This window comes from Nomascus leucogenys, chromosome 1a (genome assembly GCF_006542625.1).
Source record: "Nomascus leucogenys isolate Asia chromosome 1a, Asia_NLE_v1, whole genome shotgun sequence".
Taxonomy (NCBI): Eukaryota; Metazoa; Chordata; class Mammalia; order Primates; family Hylobatidae; genus Nomascus; species Nomascus leucogenys.
The window spans coordinates 16,139,250-16,161,451 of NC_044381.1; the positions used below are offsets into that span (position 1 = coordinate 16,139,250).

The 22,202-nt window shown below is 42.3% G+C and overlaps 1 protein-coding gene across 3 annotated transcripts in view; it reads left to right on the plus strand.

The window, feature by feature from the left end:
- SNAPC3 (small nuclear RNA activating complex polypeptide 3) overlaps positions 1-22,202 on the plus strand; it is a 41,092-nt gene that overhangs the window by 12,678 nt on the left and 6,212 nt on the right. For 2 of the 3 annotated variants that reach the window (XR_004031302.1, XM_003260419.4), the window contains exons 4-7: positions 10,371-10,475; positions 12,868-13,017; positions 17,109-17,191; positions 18,837-19,001. Coding sequence is in view for 1 of the 3 variants with exons in the window: in XM_003260419.4 (XP_003260467.2) it covers positions 10,371-10,475; positions 12,868-13,017; positions 17,109-17,191; positions 18,837-19,001 (503 nt within the window). In the remaining 2 variants the exon portion in view is untranslated. The remainder of the gene's footprint in view (positions 1-10,370; positions 10,476-12,867; positions 13,018-17,108; positions 17,192-18,836; positions 19,002-22,202) is intronic. The other variant, XR_004031307.1, reaches the window with a different exon arrangement.

The window sequence follows — 22,202 nt, forward strand, 5'->3', positions numbered from 1 at the left end:
TGGCTGAATAGTATCTATTGTATGTATATACCACATTTTGTTCTATTTATCTGTTGATACACATTTGGGTTGTTTCTTTTTTTTTTTTTTTGAGACGGAGTCTCGCACAGTCTCCAGACGGGAGTGCAGTGGCGTGATTTCAGCCCACTGCAAGCTCCGCCTCCTGGATTCCCTCCATTCTCCTGCCTCAGCCTCCCGAGTAGCTGAGACTACAGGTGCCCGCCACAACGCCCGGCTAATTTTTTTACATTTTTAGTAGAGATGGGGTTTCACCGTATTAGCCAGGATGGTCTCGATCTCCTGACCTCGTGATCCGCCCGCCTCAGCCTCCCAAAGTGGTGGGATTACAGGCGTGAGCCACCACACCCGGCCTGACATTTGGGTTGTTTCTGTCTTTTGGCTATTGTGAATAATGCTGCTATGAAAATTGGTATACAGATATCTTTTTAAGTCCTTTTTCATTTATTTTGCATCTACCCGTAGGAGTGGAATTGATGGATTGTATGGTTAATTCTGAGAAACCTGTTTTTCATAGCGATACCGTATTACATTCCCATCAGTAATGCATGAAGGTTCTAATTTCTCCATGTACTTGTGAACGTTGAATGTGTGTTTTCTAGCTTTTTTTAATAATAGCCATCCTTGTGGGTGCGAAGTAGTATCTCATTGTGGTTTCGATTTGTATTTCCCTAATAACTAGTGATGCTGAACATCTTTTTATTTGTTTTTTTGGCCATCTGTATATTTTCTTTGAAAAAGATCTATTGAAATATTTTGTCCATTTTCAAATTGGGTTGTTCATCCTGTTGAGTTATAAAGAGTTCTTGGCCAGGTGCCATGGCTAACACTTGTAATCCCAGCACTTTGGGAGGCCAAGGCGGGTCGATCACCTGCAGTCAGGAGTTCCAGACCAGCCTGACCAACATGGCGAAACCCTGTCTCTACTAAAAATACAAAAATTAGCCGGGCGTGGTGGCATGCCCCTGTAATCCCAGGTACTCGGGAGGCTGAAACAGGAGAATTGCTTGAACCTGGGAGGTGGAGGTTGCCATGGGCCAGTATCATGCCACTGCACTCCAGCCTGGGCAACAGAATAAGACTGTCTCAAAAAAAAAAATCAGCCGGGCATGGTGGCAGGCGCCTGTTATCCCAGCTACTCTGGAGGCTGGCAGGGGAATCACTAGAACCCAGGAGGCGGAGGTTGCAGCGAGCCCAGATTGTGCCATTGCACTTCAGCCTGGGCAACAAGAGTGAAACTCTGTCTAAAAAAAAAAGAGTTCTTTGTATATTCTGGATACTAGACCCTTACCATATATGCAATTTAAAAATATTTTGTCCCATTCTATATGTTGTCTTTTTACTTTTTTTTTTTTTTGAGACAGAGTTTCGCTTTTGTTGCCCAAGCTAGAGTACAGTGGAACAATCTCAGCTCACTGCAGCCTCCATCTCCCAGGTTCAAGTGATTCTCCTGCATCTGCCTCCCGAGTGGCTGGGATTACAGGTGCCCGCCACCACGCCCAGCTAATTTTTGTATTGTTAGTAGAGATGGGGTTTCACCATGTTGGCTAGGATGGTCTCGAACTCCTGACCTCAGGGGATCGTGCGCCTTGGCCTCCCAAAGTGCTGGGATTACAGGCGTGAGCAACCACACTCAGCCTTTTTACTTTCTTTTTTTTTTTTTTTTTTTTGAGACGGAGTCTTGCTCTGTCTCCCAGACTGGAGTGCAGTGGCGCGATCTCGGCTCACTGCAAGCTCCGCCTCCTGGGTTCACGCCATTCTCCTGCCTCAGCCTCCTGAGTAGCTGGGACTACAGGTGCCCACCACCACGCCCAGCTAATTTTTTGTATTTTTTTTAGTAGAGACGGGGTTTCACCGTGGTCTCGATCTCCTGACCTCGTGATCCGTCTGCCTCGGCCTCCCAAAGTGCTGGGATTACAAGCGTGAGCCACCGCGCCCGGCCCTTTTTACTTTCTTGATACTGTCGGATGTACAAAAGTTTTTAAATTTGATGAAGTCCAGTTTATCTTTTTCTTTTGTTGTCCTTGCTTTTGATGTCATACTTAAAACATTGCCAAATGCAGCGTCATGAAGATTTTCCCATATGTTTTCTTCTAGGAGTTTTATAGCTTTAGCTTGTAAGTTTGTCTGTGATCCACTTTAAGTTGATTTTTATATATGATGTAAGGTAAGGGTTTGATTTCATTCTTTTGCATATAGCTATCTATTTTTTGCAGACTGTCCTTTCCCTAGTGAATGATCTTGGCACTTTTGTCCAAAGTCAGTTGACCATATAAGTTTCATTGTTACGTTCTATTGGTCTGGATTCTAACCTAGAACTAAATTGTTTTGATTACTTTGGCTTTGTAGTAAATTTTGAAATCAGGGAGTGTGAGTCCTCCAACTTTGTTCATGTTTTTCAAGATTGTTTTGACTCTTCAGAGTCCCTTGAAATTCCCTGTGAATTTTAGGATAGGTGTTTCTTTTTTTGGAAAAAATGCCATTGGGATTTTGATAGGGATTGCATTGAACCTATAGATTGCTTTGGGGAGTGTTGAGATCTTAATGATATCAAGTCTTCCAATCCATGAATGAGATTTCTTTCCATTTATTTAGATATTTAATTTCTTACAGCAGTTTTTTTTGTTTTTTGTTTTTTGTTTTTTTGAGACGAAGGTTTGCTCTTGTTGCCCAGGCTGGAGTGCAATGGTGCGATCTCGGCTCACCGCAACCTTCACCTCCCGGGTTCCAGTGATTCTCCTGCCTCAGCCTCCTGAGTAGCTGGGATTACAGGTGCGTGCCACCACACCTGGCTAATTTTTTGTGTTTTTAATAGAGACGGGGTTTCTCCGTGTTGGCCAGGCTGGTCTCAAACTCCCGGCCTCAGGTGATCTGCCCGCCTCTGCCTCCCAAAGTGCTGGGATTACAGACGTGAGCCACCATGCCCGGCCTATCAGCAGTGTTTTATACTCTTTATGTATACAACCCTTTCAGTTCCTTGGTTAAATTTATCCCTAAATATTTTATTCTTTTGAATGCTATTGTAAGTGAAATTGTTTTCTTAATTCTTTTTTTTTTTTTTGAGACAGTCTCGCTCTGTCACCCAGGCTGGAGTGCAGTGGTGCAATCTCGGCTCACTGCAACTTCCGCCTCCCGGGTTCAAGTGATTCTCATGCCCCAGCCTCCTGAGTAGCTGGGACTACAGGCGCCCATCACAATGCCTGGCTACTTTTTGTATTTTTAGTAGAGACAGATTTTCACCACGTTGGCGAGGATGGTCTTGAACTCCTGACCTCAGGTGATCCACCCACCTTGGCCTCTCAAATTGCTGGGATTACAGGCGTGAGCCACCGCACCCAGCCCTGTTCCTGTTTTATTTAGTGTTTTTATCATGAAAGGGTGTTAGATTTTGGCAAATGCTTTTCTGTGTCAATTGAGGTAATGATGTGTTTTTTTTTTTTTTTACCTCATCAGTCCATTAGTGTGGTGTATTATATTGATTGACTTGCTAATGTTAAATTACCCTTGCATTTTGAGGGTAAATAAATTCCAATTGGTTGTGGGATTCAATAAAAATTGTAATCATGAAAAGTACCTTTTCTTATCATAACTGAATGACATTAGAAATCAATAACAGAAGAAAAATTGGAAAATTCACAAAAATTAAACACATTTGACAAAATCCTTTGAATATGCTTCTGAATTTGCTTTGCTAGTATTTTGTTGAGATTATTACATTCCTATTTATAAACGGATATTGGCCTGTAGTTTTCCTGTAGTGTCTTTGTCTCACTGTGGTATCAAGATAATGCTGGCCTCATAGAATGAGTTAGGAAGTGTTTACTCCTTTTCAAATTTTGTGAAAGTGTTTGAGAAACTCTGATATTAATTCTTTTAATGTTTGGTACAATTTACCCGTGAAGTTATCTGGTTCTGGGCTTTTCTTTGTTGGGAGGTTTTTCACTGCTGATTCAACCTCCTTACTTGTTGCAGGTCTATTTAGATTTTTTATTTCATTTTGAATCAGTTTTGATAGTTTGTATGTTTCCAGGAATTTGTCCTTTTCATCTAGGTTATCCAATTTGTTGGCAAACAGTAGTTCATAGTTTTCTCTTCTAATCCTTTTTCTCCTGTAAAATTAGTAGTAACATCTCCACTTTTACTTCTCATTTTAGTAATTTGAGCCTCTTTTTTTCTCTGTCAGTGCAGTAAAAGTTTGTCAAATTTGATGTTTTCAAAGAACCAGCTTTTGTTTTTATTGATTTTTCTATATTTTCTATTCTGTTTCATTTATCTCCACTCTATAATTTTCATTTTTTTTGCTAGCTTTGGGTTTAGTTTATTCTTTTTTAATTCCTTGCCTAGTTATTGAGATTGTTCTTTTATATAAAGTTATACAGCCATAACTTTTTAAAATCACTCTTTTTACTGCATCTCCCTAAATTTCCTATACTGTGATTTTTGTCGAGTGTTGTTAAATTTCCATATACCTGTGAATTTTCCAATTTTTCTCCTGTTATTCTAATATTCACTTAATGATCAGAAAATTTACCTTTATTACTTTAATTTTTTCTAATTTAAGATTTGTTGGTTTATCCTGGAGAATGGTTCATATGCACTTGAGAAGAACCTGTATTCAGCTGTTGTTGTTGGGAGAGTTCTTTGTGTATCTGTTAGGTCTAATTGTTCCAGCTGTTCAAGTTTCCTGTTTCTTTATTGATCTTCTGTCTAGTTGTTCTACCCGTTATTGAAAGTGGGGTATTAAAGTCTCCAACTATTACCACAGAACTGTCTATTTCTTCAATTCTGTTGGCTTCTGCTTCATATATTTTATTTTACTTATGTTTTTTGAGACAGGGTCTTGCTCTCTTGCCCAGGCTGGAGTGCGGTGGCGCCATCACCGCGCATTGCTGCCTCAACCTCCTGTGCTCAAGTTATCTTCCCACCTCCACCTCCCGAGTAGACAGGACTATAAACCTGTGCCACCATGCTGAGCTAAGTTTTTGTATTTTTTGTAGAGATGGCGTTTTGCAGTGTTGCCCAGGCTGGTCTTGAACTCCTGGACTCAAGCAATCTGCCTACCTTGGTCTCCCAGGCTTCTTATGTTTTAGAGTTCTGTTGGCTGTATATAAGTTTATAATTGTATATATCTTCTTGCTGGATGGCATCTTTTGCCAATATATAATATCCTTCTTTGTCTGTTGAAACCTTAAAAAGTTTTGTTTTTAGAGATGGAGTCTTGCTATGTTCCCCAGGCTGGCCTCAAACTCTTAGGCTCAAGTGATACTCCCACATCAGCTTTCTGATAGCTGGGACTACAAACACATGCCAAAACATCTTATTTTTCTGTAATTTAAGGATTACTTTGTTTTTTTGTTGAGACGGAGTCTCACTCTGTCACCCAGGCTGGAGTGCAGTGGCCCTATCTCGGCTCACTGTAATTTCTGCCTCCTGGGTTCAAGTGAATCTTGTGCCTCAGCCTCCCGAGTAGCTGGAACTACAAGCAACCACCACCACACCCGACTAATTTTTGTATTTTTGTAGAGGCAGGGTTTCACCATGTTGGCCAGGCTAGTCTGGAACTCCTAACCTCAAGTGATCCACCTGCCTCAGTCTCCCAAAGTGCTGAGATTACAGGTGTGAGCCACTGTGCCCAGCCAGGATTACAATTAAATCTTAAAATTGAAACAACTTACTTTTAATTATACAGACAGTCCTCAACCTACTGTGGTTTGACTTAGGATGTTTTGACTTTATGATGGGTTTATTGGGGTCTTAAATGCATTTTCCACTTGTGATGTATTTTATTTATGGGGTTTATTGGGGCATAATCCCATCATTGTTGAACATTTGTGTCAGTTTTGTTTCTATAGTATTCGAATACTCTGCTTCCACGTCTTTGTCTGTCCCTCTTTGGGTTGTCACAGATTATGTCTTTATATATTGTGTGTCCATTAACATAACCTTATAAGTATTGTTTAATCCATTTATTTTGCAATCATATAGGAAAAACAGAAAAATCATAGAGGAGTGAGTTACAAACCAAAAGTACAATAATACTGGCTTCTATATTTACCTATGTTGTTCCCTTTAGCAGTATTCTTCATTTCTTCTTATGGCTTCAATTTACTGTCTAGTGTCTTTTCATTTCAGCCTGAAGAATCCTCTTTAACACTTCTTACAGGTCAGGTCTACTGGTAGTAATTAATTCCCCTAGCTTTTGTTTATCTGCAAATGTCTTAATTTCTCCTTCATTCCTGAAGGATAGTTTTGCCAAATACAGAATTCTTGGTTGACAGGTTTTTTTTTTTTTCTTTCATGGGTTTAAATATGTCACCCGAAAAAGAAAAACAAAAGTAAAAAAATTTAAAAGCTGAACACAGTGGTGGGTTCCCATAGTCTCAGTTACTGAGAAGACTGAGGCAGAAGGAGCACTTGAACCCAAGAGTTTGAGGCCAATCTAGGCTACATAGATAGATAGATTTAAAAAATCAGGGCCGGGTGCGGTGGCTCACGCCTGTAATCCCAGCACTTTGGGAGGCCGAGGCAGGCAGATCACGAGGTCAGTAGATTGAGACCATCCTGGCTAACAGTGAAACACCGTCTCTACTAAAAATACAAAAAATTAGCCAGGTGCGGTGGCGGGCGCCTGTAGTCCCAGCTACTCAGGAGGCTGAGGCAGGAGAATGGCGTGAACCCGGAAGGGCGGAGCTTGCAGTGAGCCGAGATAGCGCCACTGCACTCCAGCCTGGGCAACAGAGCAAGACTCAGTCTCAAAAAAAAAAAAAAAAAAAAAATCAGTCAGTCAGTCTATCCGTCTATCTGCCCATTCTCTGGTTTCTTACCTCCATGGTTTCTGATGAGAAAACTCCTGTTAATCTTATTGAGGAATCTGATTTTCTTCTTTTTTTTTTATTAAATTTTTTATGAATTTTTTTTGCACACAAAACAATAAACATTTTCTAAAAATACATACAAACAAAAAGATGTGTATCAAACATATTAGGAAGGTTGCACATGGGAAGACGGGGAATAGAAATGGGGAGTGGGAATTAAAGAAAATGAATGAGAGAGGGACTTTGTATGGATCAATGATAATAACTCAATCCTCTATTTGACAAAGAAGAAGGAGAAGGAAGAGGAAGAAAAAGAAAGTGGGATAAAGGATCAGAAAGGGAGGAAAATAGAAAAAATTAGAGTATGACTCCAGGGTAGACCTGTTTTGTTGTCACTGGGTTGGTTGGTTGGTTGGTCTGTTGTATTTTTCATATGTTTCGCCATGTTGGCCAGGCTGGTCTCGAACTCCTAGCCTGAAGTGATCAACGCGCCTCGGCCTCCCAGAGCGCTGGGACTACAGGCGTGAGCCACCACGTCCAGCCCCCACATTGCTTCTGGCTTCCGTGGTAGACCTCCCAGACGGGGCGGTCGGGCAGAGGCGCTCCCCACATTCCAGACGGGGCAGCCGGGCTGAGGCGCTCCTCACTTCCCAGACGGGGCGGCTGGGCAGAGGCGCTCCTCACTTCCCAGATGATGGGTGGCTGGACAGAGGCGCTCCTCACTTCCCAGACGATGGGTGGCGGGCAGAGGCGCTCCTCACTTTCCAGACGGGGCAGCCGGGCAGAGGCGCTCCTCACTTCCCAGACGGGGCGGCTGGGCAGAGGTGCTCCTCACTTCCCAGATGATGGGTGGCTGGACAGAGGCGCTCCTCACTTCCCAGACGATGGGTGGCCGGGCAGAGGCGCTCCTCGCTTCCCAGACGGGGCGGCCGGGCAGAGGCGCTCCTCACTTCTTCCCAGACGGGGCGGCCGGGCAGAGGCGCTCCTCACTTCCCAGACGGGGCGGCCGGGCAGAGGCGCTCCTCACTTCCCAGACGGGGCGGCCGGGCAGAGACGCTCCTCACTTCCCAGACAGGGCGGTCGGGCAGAGGCGCTCCTCACTTCTTCCCAGACGGGTCTGCTCCTCACTTCTTCCCAGACGGGGCGGCCGGGCAGAGGCGCTCCTCACTTCCTAGACGATGGGTGGCCGGGCAGAGGCGCTCCTCACTTCCCAGACGATGGGTGGCCGGGCAGAGGCGCTCCTCACTTCTTCCCAGACGGGTCTGCTCCTCACTTCTTCCCAGACGGGGCAGCCGGGCAGAGGCGCTCCTCACTTCCCAGACGGGGCGGCCGGGCAGAGGCGCTCCTCACTTCCCAGACAGGGCGGCCGGGCAGAGACGCTCCTCACTTCCCAGACAGGGCGGTCGGGCAGAGGCGCTCCTCACTTCTTCCCAGACGGGTCTGCTCCTCACTTCTTCCCAGACGGGGCGGCCGGGCAGAGGCGCTCCTCACTTCCTAGACGATGGGTGGCCGGGCAGAGGCGCTCCTCACTTCCCAGACGATGGGTGGCCGGGCAGAGGCGCTCCTCACTTCCCAGACGATGGGTGGCCGGGCAGAGGCGCTCCTCACTTCCCAGACGGGGCGGCGGCCGGGCAGGGGCTGCAATCTCAGCACCGCCGCCAAGGCAGGCGGCTGGGAGGCGGAGGCTGCAGCAAGCCAAGACCACGCCGCCGCACTCCAGCCCGGGCAACACCGAGCACCGAGTGAGCGAGACTCCGTCTGCAGTCCCAGCACCTCGTGAGGCCGAGTCGGGCAGAGCACTCGGGGTCAGGAGCTGCAGACCAGCCTGGCCAAGATGGCGAAACCGCGCCTCCAAGCAAAGGAGAAAAAGCAGGCAACGGTGGTGCGCGCCACCGGCAATCTGAGGCAGCCCGCAGGCCGGGGCAGGAGAATCACGGGAGCCGGAGGCAGGGAGTCTGCAGTGAGCCAAGTAGATTCCAGCCTGGGCCACAGAGGGAAAAGAAAGAAAGAGGAAGGAAGGAGGGAAGGAGGGAAGGAAGGAATCTGATTTTCTTTAAGTATTTGGTTTCCTTTAGCTGATTGAACACATTTTTAAAGTTGATACATAATGATTGTACAAATTTCTGGGGTACTCATTGAGCACATTTAAGTCAGTTGCTTTAACGTCTTTTGTTTAGTGAACTTTTATTTATGTGCGAACGTAGCTATTGCCTGTAGGAATAATTAATTGACACTTTGACAGTAATTCCAATGTCTGGGCTTCCTCAGGGTGGATTTTGTCAAATTCTTATTTTCCTAAGAATCGTCCATACTTTCCTCTATTGTATGTTTTATATGTGTTTTTGGGAACTAGACATTCTAGGTATATTTTTTCTTGTGCATGGCTGGAGCTGCCTGTGACTTTTCCAAACGATTATTGTAGTATGTGTATTACTTGTTGTACGTGGTCACTGATGTTTCTGTTTCATTATCTCTGCGGTCAATCAGTGATCTGACAAAGATTTCCTTAAATACCTGGCTCCAAAAAGAAAAAAAGCATCTTGTCTGTAAGTCTTCCAATATAGATCCTGCGGGGGGAAGCTGCTGCCACCAAGAGGGTCAAAACCAATGCACGTATCTGGGCCAGGCACTCGGCATCACCAGACCAACCAAAACATAAAATCCGCAGTTCTTAGAGAACAGGTCCCCACTGCCTGCCTTGGCACCAGCTAGCTTCTCCAGGAATTCGAGCTGCCGTCTCATCGGCAGAGGGGCGAAGGAGTGAGGGTGGTAGTTGATTAGCACACAGTGCTTACTAATGAAAAGCAGCAACTTCTCTCTTCATCAAACACTCCCCTGATTGTTGTAAGTGTCCCATCAGGTTTCAGAGTTCCAAAGTAGTTTATTCCAGTCTGTCATTCCAGCTTACTGGTTGCTTCTGTTAGAGGGACTGGGCCCTGGAGCTGCCTACTCTATTTTGTGACATCATTCCCACTTATTTTTAAAACATCCTGCATCTAAACCAGTTCATCCTGGCCCCTATTTTATATTAATTCAGCACACATAAAAGATCAAAATATATTAAAGATGTCATGGTGTTATAAAAAGCCTAGGGTTTAGAGCCAAACAAATTTGTATTTGCGTCCTAACTCTGGTATGACCTAGAGTAAATCACTGAACCCTGAGCTTTATCTGTAAAATAGCTTTCACAGGAATATTTGATAAGGAATGTAAAAATGTAACTGGAAATGCCAGTGTTATACCAACATTAGTTGATACTCCTGTTTGCTCATCAACTGCTAAGTACTCAGTACCACATACCTTATCAGATGCATTATGCACACATTCCCAGCAACAGTACAGTAAGTGTTTTCTGGTTTTGTTTATTGAAACAAGATGAAATTAAAGCTTAGAGATGTCTTAACAGTTTTCCCGGAGTATAATTAGGCGTCAAACCCAAGGCTGCTTGACTCGATCCCTTGCTGATAGCCATTGTACCACACTGCATCTCATCTGAGTTATAGTATCTGATTTCAGTGTCTCTTTGTCTTTCTTCAGGAGTCACATGCCATAGGAAAAAAGCCTGAAAATTCAGCAGACATGATTGAAGAAGGGGAGCTTATCCTATCTGTGAATATCTTGTACCCTGTTATATTTCATAAGGTAAGTAGTAAAACCTTTTGGATTTTATGGATAATAGTAACTTTTGTAAAAGTGTTTAATTATTTGAAGAGTCATATTCCTATGCTTATATTAAAAATAAATGCTCTGGGCGTGGTAGCTCATGCCTGTAATCTCAGCACTTTGGGAGGCCAAGGCAGGAGGATCACTTGAGGCCAGGAGTTTGAGACCAACCTGGGTAACATAGTCAGACCTTGTCTCTACTAAAAATCAAAAAAATTAACTAGGCATGGTGGTGCACGTCTGTAATCCCAACTACTTGGGAGGCTGAGGCGGGAGGATCACTTGAGCCTAGGAATTCAAGGTTGTAAGCGATCTATGACTACACCACTGAACTCCAGCCTAGGAGACAGTGTGAGACCCTGTCTAATAAATGCAAGCATATGCTGCCTATCTGATGTCTTATTTTTAGAGTTGACAATCTGTAATCTTGTGTCGTCTGTTCTAATAAGGAATATTGGAAATAAGGTCAAATTTCAAACAATCTCTCCATCCAATAGGATTACAGGTATAGTATTGAAATATATGCCTGATTTCTGCACTAGAAGCAACTGAAAGTATATGTAAATCCATAATGATTCTAATTCTACAAATTCTTGAGGGATTTTTGCAGAATAGGTGGCTCATGGAGGAATGGAGTGACCTATGTTCACTAATTTAGAATACTTGGGAAGTTATTGAACTAACCAGAGACAGCTCTTCTTTGATGAAAATACAGAACGTTATTAAGTCAAGGCTATCCAAGAATCTTTTAGGAGAAAGAACTCTTTCCTAGGCCAGAGTGTATATATTCTTGATTCCTTAAATAGATGTATCATAAATTCTGATGAGTTGTCATTGAAATATTAATATATATAAATTGCACTTATGAATAAATAGGCTTTTACGAAGCATCTGGGATGTAGTTAGTACTAATTATCTTATTTGATTAAGATCTCAAATTGCTGGCCGGGTGTAATGGCCCACACCTATATCCTCAGCACCTTTGGAAGGCTGAGGTGGGCTGATCACTTGAGCTCAGGAGTTCAAGATCAGCCTAGGCAACGCGGCAGAACCTCATCTCTACAAAAAATACAAAAACTAGCTAGGTGTGGTGGTGTGTGCCTGTAGTCCCAGTTACTGGGGAGGATTGCTTGAGTCCAGGAGGTCAAGGCTGCAGTGAGCCAAGATCATGCCATGGCACTCTAGCCTAGGTGACAAAATGAGACTCTGTCCCCCACTGCCACCCCCTTCTCCCCAGAAAAAGATCCCAAATGACCAATCATAAAAACAAACCAAACCAAAGTAATGAATCTAGGTTTATAACCTCAGGTTACGGTATAGATTGCTGACCTCAGTGAAGTAACTTTTAGGAAATTTTAAGACAGTCTTGCTGAATGAAGTTACATTCCAGTGGCTCTTAATGCTCATGTCAGTTTGGTATCATCTTGATTATAAACTTTAGTTTAAACCAGGAAATTTCCATGGCTAAGTATGTCAGTTGTACCCATGGGATTTTTGTTGGTTTGTTTGTTTTTGAGACAGGGCCTTGCTCCATTGCCTAGGTTGGAGTGCAGCGGTACAATCGCGGCTCACTGCAGCTCCGCTCAAGCAATCCTCCTACCTCAGCCTCCCAAGTAGCTGGGACTACAAGCATGTATCACAACGCCCAGCTAACTTTTAAATTTTTTTTGAGATGGAGTTTTGCTATGTTGCCCAGGTTGATCTCGAACTTCTAGGCTCAAGCAATCCTCCTGCTTCGGCCTCCCAAAGTGTTAGGATTACAGGCATGAGCCACTGTGCTTGGCCATTCCATGCTATTCTAATTTATGGAGATGACTGAGTGATGACATGGAGAGGCTATAATGCCTTTGAAAGAAGATTTTTATTACATTTCCTTAGAAGAGGGGGCACACCATGTAGGGCCACAAGAAGAAGCATCATTCTCATTTAGGAGGCTGAAAGGGGAGAGGGGAAGGCATAGACCACAGTTTTTATTGGGGTTTCTGTGGGAAAGACAAGGTAGGGAAGAGTAAATAGTTTAGGATTGGCTAGTTTGAATAATTCCAGTAGGTTTGGGGGCAGAGGGGCTGTCCCTTGTAGCCTGGTGCTTGGCCCTGGGTGGATTGAGGTTGAGGGAATACCAGGGGAAATAGTGGCTTGGTGTGTGATAAAGGAGGTGGTTTCAGAGTAGCTCTGGATCACAGGGGAGATGTAAACAATTTTGACCGTAGTTTGGCCCTGTAATTATTGGATGTGAAAATACAGAACATCAAGTTATGGGGTCAATTTAAACTTAAGAAAACCAGCAATTTAATTTTGATCTAGTCATGACAGGATTTGTAGTTTTATCGCTTTGTCTCTAAATGAACACTTGTTATTCTTTGACTTTTAGCACAAAGAACACAAACCATACCAAACAATGCTGGTGTTGGGCAGTCAAAAACTCACAGAACTGAGGGATTCAATTCGCTGTGTCAGTGACCTCCAGATTGGTGGTGAATTCAGCAACACTCCTGACCAAGCCCCTGAGCACATCAGCAAAGTAAGGTGATTTCCTCCCATAAAACAAAAGGAAATAACAAGCTAAGAAAATAGTGATTACTCTAGCAGGCTCATAAATGTCCCAGTAAATCCTTTTCTTCTCCTGTGGGATTCCATCAGGCTACTACACTATCTCATTCCTTCCCTTTATCACCGGAACTTTTCCAAAGAAGAGGCTAGACTCTGTTTTGATTTCTTCATCTCTGATTTGTTTCTAAACTATTGTATGGAGACTTTTCCTTCTGGGCTAATAGTGACCACCTAATTTTCTTTTTTGTTTTTTTGTTTTTTGTTTTTTTGAGACGGAATCTTGCTCTGCCGCCCAGGCTGGAGTGCAGTGGCACGATCTCAGCTCAATAGTGACCACCTAATTTTCTAAGCAGTTGGTTACTTTTCCATTTTTATATAACTTGACCTCACTATAGCATATGACTTTGCTGTTCATTCACTCTTGTTTGAAGCTCTGTCAGAGTTGCGATCTGTCATGATTGCCCCCAGCAAAAGGCTGGAGTTGACCTGAGAGCGTCAAATAGTACCCATTCTTCACCTTTCGCTGCCCAAGGACCAATACCCAACAAGGAGAGAGCATATGAAGTTCGTCCTTGCTGGTGTTTCCCCAATGTGTTGCTCTCAAAAGGAAAGAGAAGCCCTGCATACCCCCTGGATAAGGATGGAAAGGAGCAGTGTGGTAGACTGGCTACCCACAATGTTTTCAGAAAGGATCGTTTACCTAATAAAGCAGGAGGGCCTTGATGCCTTCCACATTTCATCATAGGGCAGGATTGAACTAAACCTGCTACAACTCTGGCAGAGGGCCTCAGGTTTACAGGGCCATTTCAGGGGAGGGACAGCATTTCCTAGAGATAAGTAAAAAGATATTTGGAACAGCAAGGATGGAGATAGTGTTTGGACAAGAACCAACACAATCTCCTTTTTTCCTGGGTCCTGTTCCACCAGCCACATAAATGTTGGTATAATTTAGGTTTCATGTTAACTTTTTTTTTTTCTCCCTAGGCTGACATATAAGGCCTTTGGTAATGATGCTTCCCAAATTAACTTTCTGTACTGTTTACTTGCTGCCTTTACACCTCATTCATGCATAGTGAATTTGTGTATTTTCATCAGTGTGCCATACTTTTTCATGTCTCCGAGTATTTGAACATGGTAGGAAGCCCTTTCCCTACTTCCATCCATTTTATGAGTTCATTCTCAGATTTCCAAACCCAGCTCAAAACTCACCAATTATATGCAGTTTTTCTTGACTCTTTTCTTTGTTACCCTGGCACCTTTTCTTTTGTCCATTGTAATATGTATTTCAGTATGCTGATTCAGTGTAATGTGTGTGTGTCTGCTCCACAGGCTGACTATATTCCAGTTTTTGGTGACTAGTGTGGAGACTAGCATCATGGCTCACATGTAGATTTCACTTAAGTACCTGTTGAGTTATGGTGAAAATGGTTTTTAGATATTTAGGTTCTTCAGGGTTGCCATCTCAGTGCTTTTGGAGAGAAACAATAGGATAAAAAGAAAAGTAGAATTTCAAAACTTTATGTGCAGCAGGAAATGTGAGATTTATCTTTTTTTTCTTTTTTTTTTGGATGGGGCTCTGTTGCCCCGGCTGGAGTGCAGTGATGCAATCTTGGCTAACTGCAACCTTCACCTCCCAGGTTCAAGTGATTCTCGTGCTTCAGCCTTCCAAGTAGCTGGGATTACAGGTGGCCCCACTGCACCCAGTTAATTTTTGTATTTTTAGTAGAAACAGGGTTTCACCATGTTGGCCAAGGTGGTCTCGAACTCCTGACTTCAGGTGATCCACCCGCCTCAGCCTCCTAAAGTGCTGGGATTACAAGGTGTGAGCCACCGTGCCTGGCCAAGATTTATCTTTTCTTTAAAGCAGCTGTGGCAATCTTCTGCAAAGTTTTTTAACCTTGTCAAAAAAAAAACATAAGATGTAACTGTTAAATAATAAGATCAGTCTAAGAGGAAAAATCTGAATTTATCCTCTTCGCTCCAACCATCTGAACATTGCTCAAAGCAATTTGAGTCAGATCTGGGAATCAGTCTTACCTTCAGGAAACCCTGGAGAATGTTTGTCTGTCTGTTTTTTGATCAAGTCCAGTCTGGGCAACAACTCACTGTGTTGCCCAGGAGAAGGTTTTAACCAGGCTTTGTCAATTTACTTGGTCTGAACATTGGTGCTGATAGCTTCAGAAGTTTTCTAAGCAGGGATTAAATAACCCATAATTGTATTTTAAAATATTTACATATCTACTGTTATATTGTTTCTGTCTCTTCTATTATTATTATTATTATTATTATTATTTTTTTTTTCGAGACAGAGTTTTGCTCTTCTTGCCCAGGCTGGAGTGCAATGGCACGGTCTCGGCTCACTGCAACCTCTGCCTCGCCAGTTCAAGCGATTCTCCTGCCTCAGCCCCATGAGTAGCTGGGATTACAGGCATGCACCACCATGCCCGGCTAATTTTTGTATTTTTAGTAGAGATGGGGTTTCTCCATGTTGGTCAGGCTGGTCTCGAACTCCCGACCTCAGGTGGTCTGCCCACCTCGGCCTCCCAAAGTGCTGAGATTACAGGCGTGAGCCACCAGGCCAGTCAGGTAAGTTTATTAGTGGATGACTTTTGATTCAAGTGGAAAAATTTTTGTTCTTTCAGAGTTCACCTTGTAATTAATAATTATGCCAAAAGATAGTAAGTTGCTTAAATCACCTAAGATGAATTTTTATGGAAGTGTTTTGTAAAACACAATGATATATATTAAACTTCATTTTGTTTCCAAAATAAGTCAATAGTTATTTTTTTAGAACCTTAATTTTGGACCCTACTTACCTCTTTGAGGGTGTAGAAGTATATTAAGTGGCAGATTTTGTATTGTAGCAGCTAGTCATATGACATTAAGTACATTATACTTAATGTACATAATCTCCATAACAACCTATGAGGAAGGTAAAGGCTTTACTCACATTTTACATCGGAAAACAGAGGGTGAGTGAGATTTAGTGACTGGTCCAAGAAGAAACAACATAGCCAGTCTTGCAAGAGTGTCTGATGCGAACCCAAGATGATCTGCAAGTGGGGGAATGAAGACAAGAAAGAAAAATGGAAGCTTCAAAGAAGTAGGAAAAAAATTAAAATATTAGGGTAAAATTATTTTAGTATCTGAAACATATATCTCCTATACATAAATTGCTTTTGATCTTCACCACAATCCTGTAAGACATCGTGGCAGATATTATTATTCTCATTTCACAGATGAGAAAACAGGTCTGAGAAGTGATTGCTACATAGCAGAATCACAAAAGCTAGTAAGTGGTAGGTTAAGGAAAATAACTTAGGTCTTCTGACCCTCATTCAGGGGTCTAAATAGAAGGTGAAGGACCAGTTTAACAGAGTGCTTCTCAACTCTGGTTGCATGTTTTTTTTCTAGAGAGCTTTGGAAAAATACTTATCCCCAAAGATTCTTAATTAATGAGTCTGAGTTGACACTTGGTTTTTGGTGTTTTTGTGATTTGATTTTGCAGTCAAGATTGAGAGCCACTCCTTTGATGGAAACTGTGATAGAATGAGTTAAGAAACCTTGAAGATTCCAACCAGTTGTGGTACAACTATGGTACCTGGGGCAAGATTGCTTGAGTAAAAATAGAAATTCAGATTCTGTCTGCCTAAGAGTTACTGAAAATATAAAGAGAGAATTTTTGTAAAAACATTGCAAATACAAAAAAATGCCAGAAAAACGTAGCTCAATGATCATTGTTATCACTGGGGAAACATTAAAGATAGGACTTTGTGTAGTTTTTAGTTCTAGTATCCAACACTACTTACTGCTGTGTAAGTATATTAAAATAATGATGTTTATTTGATTTCTAATTGGGTTCCTTTCATGAATCTCAGGAGAATATACACATTTAAATCAAACGTGGTGATTAAAACAGCAGTAGGGTAAAATTGAAAGTAGTAGCAGTTTTTGTAACAAATTAGTGTGATTTTATGATATATATGTTTTGAATTAATACTTAGAGCAATTTCATCATTGTTAATAGTTGACTTTCTCTCAATACCATCTGTTTTCTTGTAGGACCTATACAAATCAGCCTTCTTTTATTTTGAAGGAACATTTTATAATGATAAAAGATACCCGGAATGCAGAGATTTGAGCAGGTATAGTTTCCAAAAATCTTCCCAAAGTCTTTCCTATTTCTAGTTATCAAAGTAGTGTTATCTCCACAAATCCTATTATTGGCTTATTAAGGACCTTTGCCGAGGAATTATTGATAAATCTTGTCTTGTGCATTACATACATCCAAAAATAATTAGCCAGGCACAGTAGTCCCAGCCACTCCGGAGGCTGAGGCAGGAGAATCTTTTGAGGCCAAGAGTTCAAGGCTGTATAGCATGCTGTAATCTCGCCTGTGAATACCCACTGCTTTCCAGCCTGGGTAATATAGCAAGACTCTGTCTCTCAAAAAAAAAAAAAAATTAAATCCCCTTAACATGCATTATTAGTCTCTGGCCTTTACATATAAGTAATAGTGGCAAATTAACCTTTCACTATTTTTTCTGCCTATCCAGTATATACTATTGTTTGCCCTAGGTGATGGTGATATATATATTGCTTAAGTACATAATATAGGAAAAATCTATAAGCTCATTTTAATGAGACCATACTTTCATTATCAATGTCTTAGCAATTACAGTATATAAGTATATATATTATTGTTGCCCTTTTTTTAAAAAAAGAAAAAAAAGTCTCGTTCTGTCACCCAGTCTGGAGTATGGTGGCATGATCTCAGCTCACTGCAGCCTCTGCCTCCCAGGTCAAGCCATTCTCGTGCCTCAGCCTGCCAAGTAGCTGGAACTACAGGTGTGTGCCATCATGCCCAGCTAATTTTTGTATTTTTAGTAGAGACAGGGTTTCGACATGTTGGCCAGGCTGGTCTTGAACTCCTGGCCTCAAGTAAGCCGACTGCATCGGCCTCCCAAACTGCTAACATTACAGGTGTGAGCCACAGTGCCCAGCATATTGTAGCCATTTTTAATCTGTATTCTAACCCAACAGTTCAAACCTATTGGTTTCAGCATTTTTTTTGTTTTGTTTTCTTTTTGAGACAGTTTCGCTCTTGTTGCCCAGGCTGGAGTGCAATGGCGCGATTTCGGCTCACCACAGCCTTTGCCTCCCGGGTTCAAGCGATTCTCGTGCCTCAGCCTCCCCAGTAGCTGGGATTACAGGCATGTACCACCACGCCTGGCTAATTTTGTATTTTTAGTAGAGATGGGGTTTCTCCATGTTGGTCAGGCTGGAATCGAACTCCCGACCTCAAGCGATCCGCCCACCTCGGCCTCCCAAAGTGCTGGGATTACAGGTGTGAGCCACCGTGCCCAGCCTTGCAGTTCTTTATACTATAAATAATTGGAGACCCCTATGAGCTACTGCTTATGTGGGTTATAACTATCAATATTTATAATATTAAACATTGATAATAAGTATTTGAAATATTAAATCTCATTACATACTAACATTTTGTGAAAAATATTTTTCAAAACACAATGAGTGGCATTGTTACACATTTTGCATTTAAGCTAAAGTGATGCACATCATGTAACCTGCAGAAAACTGATCCCTTATGAAAATTCAGCATTCCTAATCTCAACATGTGTCAGACATTTTGGTCTTCATCTCAAGATGGCAACTGTCCAGTTAGTTTTGTGAGCTAGGTTAATGTGAATTACTACACTCACAAACTGTTTTCTGTAGTTTTTAAGTTTTTGTGGAAAAATAATATATCCTTGCCTTTTCCCCCCTCAGAACTATCATTGAGTGGTCAGAGTCCCATGATAGAGGCTATGGAAAGTTTCAGACTGCTAGAATGGAAGATTTCACCTTCAATGACTTGTGTATTAAACTGGGTTTTCCTTACTTATACTGTCATCAGGGAGACTGTGAACATGTCATTGTCATTACTGACATAAGGTAGGTGACAGCACTTAGGACATTTTGTTACCTTTTTTTTTCTTTATTTCAGAGTACAAAAGCAGAGATAGTTTTTTTAAAAATATGAGGAGTAAAAGTAATAACCATTGCAACTTGGCTTGGGAGCAGCAAAAATACTGTCTTCTTTCCATGCAAATACCAACTCTTTCCATCCATTTGCATCCTCTATTGTTCATTATTTCGGAAAATCTTTAAGAAATACTTTACTGTTAGACGGTTAAAAATCTGTTAATACTTTAAAAAGTATCTCCATTTTGTATTAAATAGCTGTTATTCAGATAGTACTTATCCATTTATATATAACATTGCAAGTTTGTTTTTAGGTTTGTCTTTTTGCCAAAATTTGAAGGAGATAAAAGGGAATTGGAGGAAGAGTAATTCTAATATTTGACAAATGTGAAGTCCTAATGCTTTGACAAAGATTTAAATTGGGAAGGAGCTAAGATAGTCTAAAATGAGACTTAGGGATGAGTTATAAATTTTAGACAGCTAATAGCTGTATTCTATGAGTAAGGCTATTCATTTCCTCTTTATTTAGGAAATCACAGTTTAAGAAGGAATACTATCTATAAATAAACCCTGCTCCATTGCTGGTTTGATTCCTTATGAGAGACCATTTAAAAGTTTTTTGTGGAACAATAACATACCTATGTTTGACCAGTAATTAGAAACCAGTAATTACTGGTATTAATTAGTAATTTATTATACCACTAATAGAAACTGATGCCTACCAGACGCAGTGGCTCACGCCTATAATCCCAACACTTTGGGAGACTGAAGTGGGCAGATTGAGCCCAGGAGTTCGAGACCAGCCTGAACAATACGGTGAAACCCTCTCTACAAAAAATACAAAAATTAGCTGAGCATGGGTGGTGCGTGCCTGTAATCCCAGCTACTCAGGCTAAAACGTGAGGATCGCTTGAGACCAGGAGGTCAAGGCTGCAGTGAGCTATGATCATGCCACTGCATTCCAGCCTGGGTGACAGAGTAAGACCTTGTCTCAAAAAAAAAAAGAAGAACAAAAGAAAGAAGCTGATGCTTTCAGAAAGTCTCTGCTTCCATTTTTGGTCTTACTGACTCTTCTCCAAAATTTTGTATCCCATGCACTCTGTCTCAGGAAACTACCAGAAGATGTAAAAGTGCTTCACAGGAAGTGTAAACCATGAACAAGAAAGACATGGAATGCAACACAGAATAGGTTAAATAGACATAAAAGGGATTCTCAGAATGATGGAAAAGTGAAATCCCAGTGTGAGAGCTTTACACCAGACCTAGAGATTTGATCCAGGGTCTGGAGCCAGGAGCATACAGAACTCAGGAAGGATGTCTGGGAGGAAAAATAGAACTGGTAGACTCCCGGTTGTTCACTGTTCTGTCAGAAAATAGGTGACTGAATTCATGACAGGTACATTGAAAATTAAGCAAATGGGCCAGGCGCGGTGGCTCACACCTGTAATCCCAGCACTTTGGGAGGCCAAGGCGGGGAGATCACGAGGTCAGGAGATCGAGACCATCCTGGCTAACACAGTGAAACCGTCTCTACTAAAAATACAAAAAGCAGCCGGGCGTGGTGGCGGGCGCCTGTAGTCCTAGCTACTCGGGAGGCTCTGAGGCAGGAGAATGGCGTGAACCCAGGAGGCAGAGCTTGCAGTGAGCTGAGATCGTGCCACTGCACTCCAGCCTGGGTGACAGAGCGAGACTCTGTATCAAAAAATAAATAAATAAATAAATAAGAAAATTAAGCAAATGTAAATGGGAGAGAATTAATAGATTAATAGCTACAAAACAAAGTGTCATCCAGTAGATGTCAACTGTGTGGCTTAGGTAGAAGTAGCACTAATTCGTCATGAATTAAATATCTGTTTAACCAAAATTATGGTAGTTCTGTGGGGAGAAGTTGAGGAGCTAAATTCTAAACAATTAAGAATGGAAAACAGTTGCCCCTAGGGAAGAAGAATGGGGAGGCAAGAGCCAGAAGAATACATAAACCTTGGATTTATATGACTTTTAAAATTATAGACAGTACCTTTATGTCTTTGATGTTATTAAAATTTTGTATCAGCACCCTGGCACGGTGGCTCATGCCTGTAATCCCAGCACTTTGGGAGGCCAAGGTGGCCAGATTACTTGCAGTCAGGAGTCTGAGACCAGCCTGGCCAAAATGGTGAAATCCTGTCTCTACTAAAAATACAAAAATTAGCCAGGTGTGGTGATGGGTGTCTGTAGTCCCAGCTACTTGGGAGAGTGAAGCACGAGAATCACTTGAACTCGGGAAGCGGAGGTTGCAGTGAGCCAAGATTGTGCCATTGCACTCCAGCCTAGTTGACAGAGCAAGACTGTATCCAAAAAAAAAAAAAAAAATTATATAAACTGTTCTGCCTGCTCTTCCTTTCAAATGTGGGAAAATGTGCTGGCCTTGTAATAAACATAAGATGGAAGGCAATCCCCTATTCTCTCTGATGGCCTTGTTTTTCGTACATTTTTCTTTTCTTTTTTTTTTTTTTTTTTTTTTTTTTTAGATGGAGTTTCGCTCTATTGCCTAGGCTGGAATGCAGTGGCATGATCTTGGCTCACCGCAACCTCTGTCTGCTAGGTTGAAGCAATTCTCGTGCCTTAGCCTCCCAAGTAGCTGGGATTGCAGGCACTTGCCACCTTGTCCGGCTAATTTTTGTATTATTTATTTTATTTATTTATTTTTTGAGACCGAGTTTCGCTCTTGTTGTCCAGGCTGGAGTGCAGTGGCATGGTCTCGGCTTACTGCAACCTCTGCCTCCCAGGTTCAGGCGATTCTTCTGCCTCAGCCTCCTGAGTAGCTGGGATTACAGGCATGTGCCACCACGCCCGGCTAATTTTGTATTTTTAGTAGAGACAGGGTTTCACCATGTTGGTCAGGCTGGTCTCGAACTCCTGACCTCAGGTGATCCGCCCACCTCAGCCTCCCAAAGTGCTGGGATTACAGGCATGAGCCTTCCACGCTTGGCCTAATTTTTGTATTTTTAGTAGAGACGGGGTTTCACCATGTTGGCCAGGCTGATGTCGAACTCCTGACCTCAGGTGATCCGCCCACGTCGGCCTCCCAAAGTGCTGGGATTACAGGCATCAGCCACTGCGCCTGGCCTTTTCCATACACTTCTTATAGTGTAGGCCTATTTCTATAAACAACATGATTCCAAGGCTGAA